The following is a 14,665-nucleotide window of genomic DNA, read 5'->3' on the forward strand; positions in this document are numbered from 1 at the left end:
GGACCCGGCCTGTCCCGGCAGGCGCGTGAGTAGCTGAGACCACTCTGTCCGCTAGAGGGCGACCGCTGCTGCGTTGGCTCCCCTCTCGGTTCGGGAATCTCTTCTGGGGCCGCCAGAACGTGACAGGAGATTTACCAGGGAAAATGTCTAAGGTGACCTTTTCCTCCTGACGGTGGCCGTGAATGCATTGCTTATTGGTTCTTGTTAGGCCTGGGGAATTCCTAATCACCAGCGGTGCTGCAGGAACTGGCTGGCATAACAACCCCGGGGATGAGTGTGTGTGCACATACCTGTGTTGTACGTGTGGGCTGGCATGGTGTACGTGTGCACATGTGTGCACACACGTGCGGGAGTGTGTGTGGGTTATGCGTGTGTACATTAGGCTGTGTGGTGTGTGTCTGCGTGCATGAGCATGCAGGGTACACATATACATGTGTGAGCGCAGGGCCCTGGGTTGTGAGTTGCCGGTGGGTTAGCCTCTGCCTGGAGGGTCCTCTGCCCCGAAATGGACTGAGCTACTCTAGGCTTCTCTACATTTGGAGAATTTTTTATATTCCCAGATCCCTCCCTCCTACCTTGGATCACTACTTCTTGCTGGTCTTATCATTTCTCACCTCCCCGTATCTTCCTTAATAACCTTTCCCCCAAATGGGAGAAGGAAGGAAGGAATCCGCAAGAGAATTCCATGCTCCAAATGCTCTTCTCTGCAGGATGGTGTCCCCCGGCCGTTGCTGGTGCTGGTGCTGGTGCTGGCGAGGGCACCTGATAGGCTGCTTCCCCACTCACAGCAGAGGCAGAGGGCCTAGAGGACATTTTCTCTCAGCTGCTTCTCGGAGGCCTCATCATGGAAGCTCACAGCTCCTAAGATCAAGTCTCCAAGGCTAGGCAATGGCTGTGGATTCCAAGGGGAATGAAGAGAGATGGTCATGGCCTTTGCGGGCACTTCTAGGTGGGAGAGCATGCCAGGAACATCCCCAGGTTGTGACTTGTGGCAACCTATGACTCCTGCCGTCGGCTGCAGAGTTGTGGACGGGCCGGCACTTGCGGTTTGCAATAATGATGAGAAGAATATCAGCCACTAACACTCAAGAGCACAGGCCTGTGTGTCAGGCACTGTTCTAGGTGCTTTGCATATATCACCTCATTTAATCTTCTGAATACAGTGGATTCAATACCTTGCAGGCTGTTTAAGGCCTCACTGCGGATTACCTCTATTTCACAGATAGGAAAATGGAGGCACAGACATGTGTTGTGATTTACCCAAGGACATGTGGCATGGCTAGGAACTGAACTCAGGAAATCAAGCTCCAAAGCCCCAGTGATTTGAAGCTAGTCTATTCAGGCTAGTAGCCCTTCTCCAAGGCACCCAGGTGGGGCAAAATCTCATTTGCAAGGTGAAGGAAGCTAGCTAGGATTTTTTTTTTAAAAAGATTTTATTTATTTATTTATTCATGAGAGACATAGAGAGAGGCAGAGACATAGGCAGAGGGAGAAGCAGGCTCTGTGTGGGGAGCCTGATGCGGGACTTGATCCCAGGACCCTGGGATCAAGACCTGAGCTGAAGGCAGATGCTCAACCACTGAGCCACCCAGGCGTCCCCTTTTTCCCCCCTTCGATCTTCTCCACATGGTCAAGGAATACCCCATTCATGAATATGAAAAGCAAAGCACTTTGAATATGTGCCCCAATTGGGGTTGGGGGTGCTTGCTGGGAGCAGAGATCCTTTCCTGCTCAGGAGCCAGAGTCCCATGGGCAGTTTCTCTAAAGGAACAGCTGAGACCATGGGAGGCTGCAGGGGCCCTCCTCACCTCCTCCAGCAGGAGAGGGCAAATGGCTCTTCCTTCCTTCCGAGGTCCCCACTGGCTGCAGAGGGGGGCGGGGTAGAGCTGAAGCTGCTTCACTCCCAGTGCGTGTAGTGGAAGTGGGTGAGAAGCCGCTGCAGGCACTTTGGCTGCTGTATTGGCGGTTCCTTTTAATTTAATTTTATTTTTTGAGTCAGTCCCTTAAACGACCAGGTTTGCTGGCATCCTGCTGGCTCTGCACTGAACCCAGCCTTTGAATGGGAGACTGAGTCCAAGCAGCCTCAAATGTGCCCTGGAGGTGAGAACTGCTGCTCATGAAAGCACCTTTCATAGCATTAAATTCCTCTGCTTCAGAGTCTTTGAACCTGGAGTGATCCACAGGTTGCAGCCCAGCTGGAGATGCGTGATAAAAGAAATTGGCCTGCTTAGAGTCCAGTGGGAGCTGACAGAGGAGGAGAGTCTGATAGTGTGAAGCTGAGCCTGCATCTGAAACCCTGGAGACTCCACAGCGTGGGGGGACAGGAGGTCACCAAGCCATTCAGGATACCACATACTCCAGTGACACTGCTTCAAGCTCCTCCAGACTTTGAGGGCCTGAAGAGAGTCCCAGATAAAATGACCAGAGCGTGTCCATGTAATGGACCCAGGTTCCCCAACAGTGGGGATGCACACTGTGTAGACAGGGATCCTAGAGGCTTATCCATCTGGGCATAGGGTAGGACTGCACTTCCCAGATACCTTCAAGTCAGATGTGGCCCAGTGAGTTTCTCTGGTGGATGAAAAGTGAGCTTTTCCACTGCTGGGGCAAACGTTAATGCTGTGCCAGCCTGGATTCCAGAGTGTGCTGTATGGCACAGAGGCCCCAACTGACCTATGACGGTCATACAGCTAAGGGGTAGTTTTAAGCCACTGAGATTTTGGGGGGTGTCTGTTAATGCAGCGTAATCTAACTAATACATCCATGGATAAACAGAAAGATGAACTCTATGGATCACTTGACTAGTGTGTTATATATCCCAAGCAACAAATTTATTAACCTAATTAAAGTACACATAATTTCCAAAATTGAGCCTTTGTGGTTAGGCACTGCATGCATCACTGCAAGCCAGTGGGGAGGAAATTTGGGAAGTGGCCCTGAGCCTGCTAAACTCCACGGCTAATTCTGTCTGGCTTAGAGACGCCCAGTAGGTAGGACAACCAAGGACTGTGATGGGTCAGGTGCTTATTTTTAGTTCTTTTATGTATGAGTCAATGGAAACAACTACCTTTTACCCTCATCTATTAAGGCTGCAGAAGCATATCATAGGCCACTTGAATAAAAAAGGAGAAGCAGGTCCTCTTAATATGTGGGGTCTCACCTTTGCTACCCATTAGAATCACTTGGGGCTTAAAAGCCTCAAGCCCAGGCCATACCCCAGACCAACCCAGTTAGAAACTCTGAGGGTACGCCAGCCTCAGTTGCTGGCAAAGCTCCCCGTGTGATCAATATGCGACCAGCTGAGAACCACAGCCAGGGGGGCTCCTCTTCTTTTGCTAGGACCATATATTCACCAATGTCCTGAGGTGGTCAATTTGCTGAACTCTATTGCCTACATATAACCTTGTGTCGCAGGCTGCAACAGTTGTTAGAAAGAAAAGGCCTGGAGATTCACTGAGGTCTCCTTAGTGTGAGCTCATAGCTCAAAGGGACTCCTGGAACCTGAGACAGCCAGCCATGGGCCCTCCTAGCAGGAGTTGGTGGTAGACAGACCCGGATTTGAGGTCCTACCCCACCCTTCCCTGTAGCAATTCTGCGATCTGCAACAATTTGCTTGACATCTTTGAGTTTGCAGTTTCCCCATCTGCAAAGTGGAGGTAATCTAATGTTGGCCTTATTGGCTTAGCACAATAGTCTCTGCATAACTGCTAGCTTTTATTATTTCTCCCAGGTGACTCGTCTTGAGTGTTGAGGTAGGTGAAGTGACAACAGATTCCATCTGCTGCCTTTACCCCAGTCCCCTCCTTCCCTGGGGCATGAGACCCCCAACTCTCCAGCTGCCTAAGCTGGAAACTTGGGAGGCATTCTAAACTCTTCAGTCTTTTCCTTAATTCCCACACCCAGCCCATCATTAACCATGATGACTCTACCCTGTAAGAATCTCATAGATCTGCCCAGTTCTCCCTATTCCTACAGTCACTGCCTTTCACCCCCTGTGGGTTGTCTACAGTAATGTAATAGCCCCTGGAGGGTCTCCCCAGATCCCCACTTTGACGCTCCTCTAATACACTTCCCAAAATGTAGTCAGAATGATCTCTCTAAAATACAAATCTCCCTATCAGGTATGAAAGCAAATTTTAAGGTTGTCATAAATTAAAACAGTGGGAGTGCTGGTGCATGAAAATAGACAAACATTATCAATGGAAATAAAAATAGCAAGTCCAGAAATAGACCTCAATATATAGAGGAAGCTTATATATTTAAAAAGTAGCATTTCACATTAATGGAGGAAAGATAGATTATTCAATAAATAGCATAAGCACAACTGGGTAGTCATCTTTGCATAGAAATAAAATTGCATCCATACCTCATACTTCATACAAGAAATGGATCAAAGATATAAATGTAAAAAAATGAATCAGTAAAGGTACTGGAGGAAAACATAGTATATCTCAAAATGGAGAGGGCCTTTTAAAATATGATTTAAAATCCAGAAGCCAAAAAGGAAAAGATCAAAGAATTCAACCTAAGTTAAAAAAAAATTCTCGATGGTAACAGTTACCATAGGCAAAATCAAAAGACAAATAAACTGGGAAAAATATTGTAAATCATATCAAAGACCAAAGGTTAATTTCCACAATATGCAAAGAGCTTCTACAAATTAATTAGAAAAAGATCAACAACTCAATGGTGAAATGGGTGAATATATGGAGTGTTGAAAGGAAAATATAAATGAATATTAAGCATATAAAAATCTGCTCAACCTTACCCAACTAAAAGAAATGCAAATGAAAAGGACACTGATACTAATTTTCACATATTATATTGGAAACTATAAAAAAATGATGATACAGGAATTGCTGAGAGTATCAGGAAAAAAGCATCATTATTCGGTGCTGCTGGAAGTATAACTCTGTGGAAGGCACCTTGGGGAAAAAGTGGCAAAATGACAATGATGCCTGTGATGGTTAGTGTCATTTGTCAACATGGAAAGGCTATCGTCCCCAGTTATTTAATCCAACACTAATTTAGAGGTTGCTGTGAAGGTATTTTGAGGATGTGGTTAACATCTACAATCAATTGACATTAAGCAAAGGAGATTAGTCTTAATGATGTAGGTGGGCCTCATCCAATCAGTTAAAGGTCTTAAGAGCAAATACTGAGGTTTCTGGCAGAAGGAGAAATTCTGCCTCGAGACTGAAGCATCAGCCCCCATCTAAGTCTCCAGGCTGCTGGCCTGCCCTGCACACTGCAGACTTGCCAGCCCTCACACCCAATTCCTTAAAATAAGTCTCTTTCTCTTCTGTAATCTCCTACTGGTTCTGTTTCTCTGGAGAATCTGACTGATGTGACATCCTTTAATCCAGGTTCCTACTTGTGGGAACCCTTGCACATGAGGGAAATGACCCATGTGCAATTTATTTCATCACAGCACTGTTGTAACAGAAAGAGTAAAGGCAACCCGAGTGTCCCTCAGTTCGGGACTGCTTAAGAAGTCATGTTAATCCTCAGACGTGGAGCACTGTGTAGCCATCAAAGGGTATGAGGCAATGATAAAGAATGGTTTCCAAAACCGATTTAAGAGAAAAAAGAAAAACGCCACACAGTGATGAGCAGTGTGCACAGTAAAACAGGGGTGGGGGGCAGATATTTAAGTGTTTGTAAACGAATAAAAGATCTTTTGGTGAGCACACAAGAAACTATGACCAAATGCCTGCAGGGCAGGGAACTGGTGGCTGCGGAACAGGACAGGAGGGAGACATTCCACTTAGGCCCCTCACGTCTGCTCATATCACTCCCGGACAAAGGCATCGATGGGCCTGAAGGTGGAGTCCACATTTTTCACCACGGTTTATAAGGCCCTTTACCTCCATCCTGTCCCTGTCCCTCCCCCCATGGCTCCCTGTGCTCTGCATTCTCCATACCAGTCCCATAGTTACTCAATCTGTTCCTTAAACTCACATGCTCTCTCTTGCCTCAAACCGGGAATACACGGAGACTGTCTCCCACAGTTCCTATTTTTTTGTCCTGGTATGGTGCCCTTTCTTCCTAGGGACCTGGATGGCATGGCTGGTGTTTGATGTCCCTCTGCTGTGGGCTTGGCTTCCTCAGGGAACCCAAGGATGAGTACAGAGCTCTGCCACTGGCTTCCTCTGAGCTCTGGACTCATGGCAGTCCTTATTGTCCCTCTTGCCCTCTTGGGAACCCCTGGTCCCTGTGCTCCTGTCACTCAGGCCAAGAGACTGACAAGACCCCCACCCCCCCCAGAGGGCCTGCTAGAGCATCTCTATTTATCTCAAATGGGTAGAGAGAGGAGGCCTCACTCTAACTGAACTTTACCTATCTGTTCCAGAAAGAACTTGGCACTTGTGTCTTGCAAGGTATCCTCTGTCTTCAGACAGCCAACTGGCTAGCAGCCAGTCTTTAGGAAGTCCTGTTGTAGGAGGAAGACCTCAAACCTGGGGCCTGCCCCTTAAATCATTTTGGGGGGGACGGGTTAGACACAGACACTTTAGAAGCACACCTGGATAAACACAGTAAACTGTGTGTGACTGAGGGCTTAGATTCTGTATCTTAGGAGAGGACAGTGGAGTAGGTTAGCAGATGCAGCAATATGGACCCCAGAGCACAGCGATGGGAGAAGACACGTAGGGTATATGCTCTCCGCCCACGGGCTGGATATATGCATTTTGGTGATGGGTGGGGGCACTGATTTGTCACGTATACATTTTATTTTTCTCATTCACAAGTTGCTGACTTTGTACATATTCCATCTTGGAATAAAGTGGTGAGTTCTGATTGGACAGATTTGATTTTGAGGTTTTGTAGATTCATGTGGCTTCACCCTGGAGCCTGTTAGAATTTTATGCCGTAGAAAACTGGAACTGTCTCCTAAGGATGTTGGTGCAAACAGGGACACCTAGTCCTAGGTGTGGTCCCCACCGGAAGATTTAACTGGAACCTCTGCCGTCTCCAGATCCAGCAGCTCTGATGGGACTACTTCACTCACCAAAGCTCTGATTGTTTTTCTTCTGGATAGGACTTAAAAAAAAATAAAACTTCAAAAAGCTGTGGAACACACTATTTAAAAACATGCATTCTGAGTCAAGCGTAAACACAAAGCTGTCTTTTTATAAAGTCTGAGCTTTATAAGGTTGCCAAAATGTTTCTCTGTCAGTTTTAAAAACTGAAGTAGAAACCACTTAAGAGTGAAAAACATTCCATGGAGGAAATTCTCAGATGTTGAATTCCCAGGTTCACATCACAGAGAAGTCAGTATCTGTGTGCAAGAGCCCCGTGGGCAAAGCTGGTTAGATGGAGTGTCCGGGCCAAGTTGTTACCTGAGAGGATACTGGGAAAGACCACTGACTCCAGTGGAGCTCCTTCTCAATAATAATTGAAATGTCACGCTTGAGTTTGCCAAAGCTCCCCAATTTCCAAGTCCCCCACATTTCCTACTTCAGGTATGTATCCTAAATGTGTAGACTGACACACACACAGAGGAGCCATCCACCATTTCAATCCATCTGGGCCAGAAACTGAGCGTGGGGAGTGGGAAGACACATCTCAGGGTTGCTCTGGAAACAGTGCTCTATTGCTTGATCCATTTCCAGAGACTCCAGGTTCAGGCTCTCACCTCCCACCACCAGGCCCATTACCTTCTGGATTTTCCTCTGCCTTCCCTTCCAACATGTCCCCTTTCTCAACTATTTTATTTTCAGCTGTTAGAGACTAGGAAACAAAGCCATTGCTGTTCTTAGGCCCACTCCCAGGTATTCCTCAGACCCAATGGGCACTCTAAAGAAGTATCATGGGTGTTGTTGACTTGACATTAGGGATGTCCATCATTTCAATCTGAGGGCAATATTTGCTGATTTGGCAGACTGACCCTAGAGCTTAGGGAACCAGAACAGTGCTACTTTTTATAGCAATTTGACAGATAATTTTGTCGAATCTAGTACAATAAGGGGGCTTGTAATTTTAAAAAATTTATTGTATTTTACAAAAGAATTGAGCTATGTGGATTAGAAATAAATAGCCACCACTACAACTGTAATTCATAGATGATTTGAAAAACAGTGAGCTAGGACATCCTAGAGCTACTGTGGACAATCCAGAGGCTGAAGTGCTCAAGTGTTGTGATGTGTGGCCGGAAGCTGGGAAACAGAAGTGTTTGTGGAAGACTGTGGAGTAACATCTGTGAGATAGTGCTGGAGTGTGATGTGCTAGCATTGCCCACAGGGGAACGGGGACATGGATGACGTACATGCCGCTACATGGTGCCTCTGGGTGGCCCAGGTCCTCACTGACCACTCCATATCTTTGTAGAGAAGCATTAGGTTCTAGTTAGGAGATTTTTGCTATCCTCAGCCCTCCTCTCAACTTCCACAAGCCTCGGGCTGACAGGGAGTCAGGGCCATGGATAGATTGTTGAAGGGACCAAACCAAGGTGCGTTCACAGGAGTTTGGATTCTCCTTATATCGCCCTCTTGGCAGCCTCATGAGCACAGAAAGCCTGAGTGGACAGTGCCCACCTGTGCTGCTTCTGTACTCCTCGCACAAGCTCACTGCAGCCTCTTCCCATCCAGGAGGCTCTAGAGGTGTTCACTCATCCCCCTTTAATAGTGGAATTAAATCTTTTCGGCAGAAAGGACTATTTAGGGGAAGTCCTAAATGCTTTGCTATATGAATAACCTCCCCAGGATTGAACATTCCATTAGTAGGGTCAATGGCAAAGAGCTGCAGCTTTGCTGATAAAAATCACTACCCAACTCCTTTCAGGCACCAAGCTGAGCCCTGCTTCTCTTCATCTTATGCCTTTCACATTTACCCTCATTTCACACATTGCAAAAGTGAGGCTCGACTTTTCTCTCGCACATTATCCCCTTCCCTTTAGAATACTCTGGTCATAACACTGAGCTATATCTCATTTGAGTTATGAGAATTTAACTTTTGGAGGAGTTTCATTTAATATTTCAGCTTATGAGGCATTTCTCCATGTTTCCAGGGACCGTTTTGGATTTTGCGTGTCACTTGAGCAGCCTGAGCCTGGTGAAAAGGGAGTTGCTGTGTGGTCACTGTTACAAGGTCAAGCTGTGGTTGCCTCAGAGAAATCTTGGATTGTTAGATTTTGGTGGCAATGACTTCTATATCCTATGTTTCTTTTGTCTTTACTTTCTTCTTTTTTTGGATTACAGGTTTAATTCTAAAAAACTGAGTATCTTAGGCCAAAAACCAAACCAAACCAAACCAAGGCTCAGAGAGGTTAACTTGTTGCATATCACACAGCCAGAGATTTCAAAACCACTTTAGTCTCTTCAACCATATGCTTAATTGACATTATTTAGAGTTTATATCAAATATCATACTGGAATTAGAAGTATTACAATGAGATTCAAGCCATATGTAGTTAAGACCCCAAGGCTCCATGGAGGCTGCTGTTTCTTTATGCCATGGTTACGGGGTGAAATATGATTTCAATGGCACTGAGGATGGACAGCAAGCTATAAACAATATCATCTGCAAGGATAGAGTTTGTATTTAGGAACATGCCTTCAAGTCAGATGATGCATTTATTAACTACTCTGGGCACATATCAAGCTGCATAAATTTTTATACCTCATCCTATTCTTTTGTTAAAAAAAAGGAACTCCTATTTGAAGGCATAGTTTGCATAGAATGGTCAGGTGGTAATAGTTTACAGCGATGTCATGCTCACTGTTCCTTGCTGGCTTATTTCTAAGATTCAGTTCTTGCTTCCTAATCAATCCTGTCAACAAAAAGGAAAAAAAAAAGACACACACACCAGTGTTACAAAACCTTGTATTAATCATTTCCCTTCACTTTCAATATAACGTTGATATGAAATATAGCCATGATTCTTAGTTACATGGGAGGAAATGAGTAATAAATACATTGTAGCAAGTTTAAACCACAAGGGTGTTTCACTGGTAACAACATTTGAAAACTGTACACTTGCAAAGAACAGCATCTTCAAACATTAGTATATCTGTATATCAGTAAAGCTTTACATGTAACAAACATGCTATTTCCATATATGACAAATTTAAAAAATATGCATTGCTTGGCAACATGAACTAGGCAAAAATAGTTCTTTGTTCACTAACTTTATACAGGAAAACAGGACGAGAGGCATGCATGTACAATAGGGATGCCTGCACAGGGCATGCAACCAAAGAAAATTCTTTAAAAGTCAGCTTACATTAGGCATAAATACATGAGGGTTATATATTAATAAGGGAGGAAGTCTTCTGTTTGACATTATTAACATTCCTGTTTTCTTCCTATTCCTCCCAGAGGAATACACATTCACCTTTAAGTAAAGATAAAGGAATTACAAAAAAATAAAACTCACTTTGCAAACAACTCTGATGACTTGTAAAAAAAAAAAAAAAATCAACATTAGTGTTATCACAGCCCCATGTGCAAATTATCCTTCCGCAGGTCCTTCCTGTAATAGGCACATCCGAGTGCCTTGGTCAGGCTGCTTCCTGGCACCCAAGCTGGACCGCCTGCTACAGACACCTCCAGAGGGCCAACGAGACTGGGGCCTGCTTTTCCTCCCACTCGCTGCCCTTCTGGTTGCATGCCTATGCATTCAGCCCAGCTCGGCCCCCCAGCCCAGGCTTTTGGGGAGATCCTGGTTCTAGCCGGGGAATGCACATATCCAGACCTTGCACCGGCAGTCGCTACAAGAGGTGCAGAAGAACACAAGACCTGGAGAAGGCTCCCACTCTGTAAAAGGCAGCCAATGACACCTCAAAAGAAAACCTTGTTTCCCTCAGTGTCTCTTCAAAGGAATGGGAGGTGGGGGCCCAGCTGTCATTCCAATCCTGAGTACCAAAAAGGGACCATCAATACACAGGATTTGAGAGCTTGGTGCAAACAGCCGCCCTCTGCAGGCAGACCCAGCAACGTCTATTTTGCTTGCTGGCCCTCATTTAAAAAGTGAAACTCAAAAAGCATGTGGAAAAAGACACGTTATCAGCAGCAATGTTTCAATTCTTGTACACAGTTCATATGTGTCTTCCTACTGTTTCTGATAAGAAACCACTATGAATAAAAAGCACCAATAAAACATCATACATGGTAACAATATCGTAGACCGCCACTGCCCTTAGGACAGTGTAGAGATGCCAAATACATACTGCTTAAATCAGAAAAAGGGGGGGGGGGGGAACATGTAGTGAAATAGATTTTACTCTAAGATTTTTAATGTTTACTATTAATATAAAACAGTTGCATTGGGGGGGTCAATGGGTAAATACAAAAAAAGGCACTGCCGCTTTATTACTAAATATCCGACTTCACAGCCTTACGCATGCAACTGTTTTGATTCTTTTATAAATAAAGTTCTTTTGCTTTAGGATTTTAAAATTGAGCTGTATACCTGCAGTCAACACAGGACTCAAAACAAGGTGGGGACAGGCTCCTAAAATTTATCAGAACATTCAACTTAAAAAAAAAAATTAAAACACTAATAGCAAAACACAACTATGTAGATAAATCTATACACAGTCAATGAAAAATAAGCTTTTCTTTTTTTTAAAAAAAGAATTATGTTGTTATTAATAACAGACTTTATCATGGTTACCAGCCATAGCAAGTTAATAAGTAACATATCCAAAATAATATCTCTAATAATCAGATAACCATTGTTTCTATATTCAGTGAAGGAATAAATAGAAATCCAGATTTGCAAATACTGTAAGGTCTTCTTCCTTTTAAAGGATTCATGCTAATGTGATTGTGTTCACAATCTGTTTTCTGAACAACCCAAGTCTTTATGGATATGTGTGTTTTGCAGCAGATCTGAATGCTTTCTCATTTCTCTCTGAGATGTGTAAAACCCTTCTTTTTTCTTCCCTTTATTAACTTTCTTAGCATCTGAAAAACACCTTCACAAACCCTCTGGTCTTACCTTTGGCCTTCAACATTTTTGATCTATTCTTCCTGCCTTACATGTGATCGTCCATCCCAACACATTCCCCAAGTAACACTAAGCTTGTTTAGAAAAGGGGTGTGGAGGATGAATGTTAATGGCACTTGGTTTAAAAAAAAAAAAAATCAACTAAAAAAAAATGCTGTCTCTTTCTGCACATGGATTTGCATGTTTAAAATGTAGTCACCCAAGGGAAGGTCTATTTTCTTAATGTAACACATGATACTGTGGGTTTAAGCCTCCCTTGCTTGCAAAAGCCTCTCTACAGTTAAGATGCTCCATCTTTTTAAACCTTAAAAGACTTCAAAAAGCAAGGCTGAATTGGGTGCACATTTTTAATCCTGAAGGTAAAATAAAGTTGTTTAGATTTCATTAAGGCCTTTTAAATCTATTTACTTCGTTAACTTTTTTTTTTCTTTTTTTTAAATAACCATAAGCGAGTGCGGTGATTTTCATGGTCTGATCTCTTCAATTTCGACTCCGACTTCGCTAAAAGAAATGGCACCAGACTCACCCATTTAATAAACAGACCTTATACCAACTCCCTGATCTCGCCTCTGGCTGAGCATTCATACCATCATTTACACAACCCAATTTTCCAGTGCAGAGCACAACTCCTCTTTGATTTCCTTTAATACCCTCCATTGCATCGCATCCCAAACGTAGTCTTTCTTGCCCTTAAGAAACAGAGCTATTACTTTGTGGTAGCATAGTCTGCTCATCTCCCACCAGGTCAGGACTGGTTTCCTCTCTCCTGCGCGGCTGCATAGACACACCGGCCCACGACCCCGCAAAGCCCTGACGTACACGTGGAGAGAACCACGTTTCCTCCCGAAGCCGCCCCTTCCCGCCTGGCCTGTCGCTGCCCACGTGGGACGCGGGGCCCCGCCACGTGGCCTGCACGTCCCCCCCCACCCCCCACTGCACGCTCTCTCTGCCACTTGCCCACTGACCAGCCACACACTAGCTTAAGCCTTGCTCTTCTTCCTCTTCCTCAGCGGTGAGCGAGCCAGGGGCACGCAAGACCCCAGGCTCAGGTTCCTCCTGCGTGCAACCGCAGTGGAAACGGGCCTTTGAGCTCATTCTCAAAGGTATGAAGGCCTTTTGCAAGGGGAAAATGTCAGTCCTTGCCATTTTTCCTCCAGTGGAATTGCACCCACGTGTGTGTGTGTGTGTGTGTGTGTGTGTGTGTGTGAAGCGAAGCAGGGGGGCAACAGGATGAAACCCCACAGGAGTGTAGGAGCAGAAGCGAGGTGACTGGGTGAGTAGCAAATGCAGACGAGAGCGGGGCCCGCAGGATTCTCCAAGAACCTCTCGGTGACCCGCCCACAAACCCTGACCTATCACGCGGTGCGTCCTCCTCGGCACTTCCGCCTCCGGCCACGTGCTCGTCCCGCCCACCCACCTGCGCGCGCCGCCCAGCTGCGGCCGGAAGACGGACGCCTCCGCTGACGCGGCCACATCCGCCTTCGCGTGGCAAGCTCGGCTCGGCAGCCATTTTGAGAGACAACCCTGCTGCTTTTATAAAAATAGAGGAAAAAAAATGAATCCGTATCAACAAATCCTTTACAAAAACCATAGTATGAAGAGAAGTTCTATCCAAACTCTTTACACATTATGTATGTACCCTTTAAAATTGTTATGTAAACAATACACAAATCAAAGTTTCTCTGAAATTTTGTTGGAGGGCACTTTCCCCCCTCTGCCGCCAGTGCCGCGCGGCCCTCTCCTGCGCCTCGACTCCCAAGCCGGGTCCTCAGGGGAAGCCGATCCGGGCGGCAGAGAGGGCCGGCCGCCATCTTGCTTTGGTCGCACGCTGCCACGACTGCGTCCTGGGGCCTGACTGTGGAGGCGGGCTGTGAGGGGCGCCCAGGCCCAGGGTTCGGCCTGCCGCCCGCGCCTCTCCCCCAGCTCTTTCAGGCGGTACTTTTAGTTCTTTTCTCTCCCTCTCTCCATCCAGGAAGCCACTTGCATGCCCTCTCCATCCCTTCCCAGTCCCACGTTTCCCTAGAGACCCCCTCCCCCACCCCACACACCAAGCCATCCCGTGACAGAAACAAATGACAAAATAACCAATCCCCGGTCTACTGATATGTTTACAAGGACGACCTACGCTCTCACAAAATCAAAATGGGAGAGGGACCAGGGGGAAAAAAAGGCTGCAAAGTATCTCGGAGGATTCTGTGCAACCCTGAAGATGGCTGACACTGGACCCGCAGCAGTCGATTTCACGGCCAGCGCGGTCACTCTCATCTTCAGCTTCTAGATTGTGGAGGTCCGGTCAACCCCGTCTGCGAGAGAAAGAACACAAGATGGGCTCAGCTGAGCAAAAGCCATTCCCTTCGTGTCCACCTAGCCCCACAGCTTCCGGTCTCTGAAGACCGGCGAAGGCCAACCTTACCCATTCATCCACTCATCATTCCCACACCCGCCCACCCAACATCTGGGGCAATAGCCGTTTTTCCAGGAGCCCTAATGAGGCTGGGAGACAAGACGGGAGCCTTGTCCTCACTCTGGAAGTACACACATCCTAGTCGGGACAGAGAATGTAAAGCCATAGTGATGTAGGAGTGATCTTTGCTATGATGGGGGTAGGTACCAGGCTCAGCAGGAGGGACGGAGGAAGGAATATTTACGTTGCCCCCGGAAGTCAAGGGCAGTTTCACAGGGAAAGAAAGTGACTTTTGTAAGATGGTGGTGGTG

The 14,665-nt window shown here is 46.0% G+C and overlaps 2 protein-coding genes across 5 annotated transcripts in view; one reads left to right on the plus strand and one right to left on the minus strand.

Moving 5' to 3' along the window:
• The window catches only part of GCH1 (GTP cyclohydrolase 1), a 123,184-nt gene that overhangs the window by 81,432 nt on the left and 27,087 nt on the right, over window positions 1–14,665 (plus strand). The window lies entirely within an intron of this gene.
• Window positions 9,809–14,665, minus strand: part of SAMD4A (sterile alpha motif domain containing 4A) — a 216,508-nt gene continuing 211,651 nt past the window's right edge. For all 3 annotated transcript variants that reach the window (XM_041758695.1, XM_041758696.1, XM_041758698.1), the window contains one exon: window positions 9,809–14,253. In XM_041758695.1, coding sequence (XP_041614629.1) covers window positions 14,225–14,253 — 29 coding nt within the window. In that variant the 3' untranslated portion in view covers window positions 9,809–14,224. The remainder of the gene's footprint in view (window positions 14,254–14,665) is intronic.

This window comes from Vulpes lagopus, chromosome 6 (genome assembly GCF_018345385.1).
Source record: "Vulpes lagopus strain Blue_001 chromosome 6, ASM1834538v1, whole genome shotgun sequence".
Taxonomy (NCBI): domain Eukaryota; kingdom Metazoa; phylum Chordata; class Mammalia; order Carnivora; family Canidae; genus Vulpes; species Vulpes lagopus.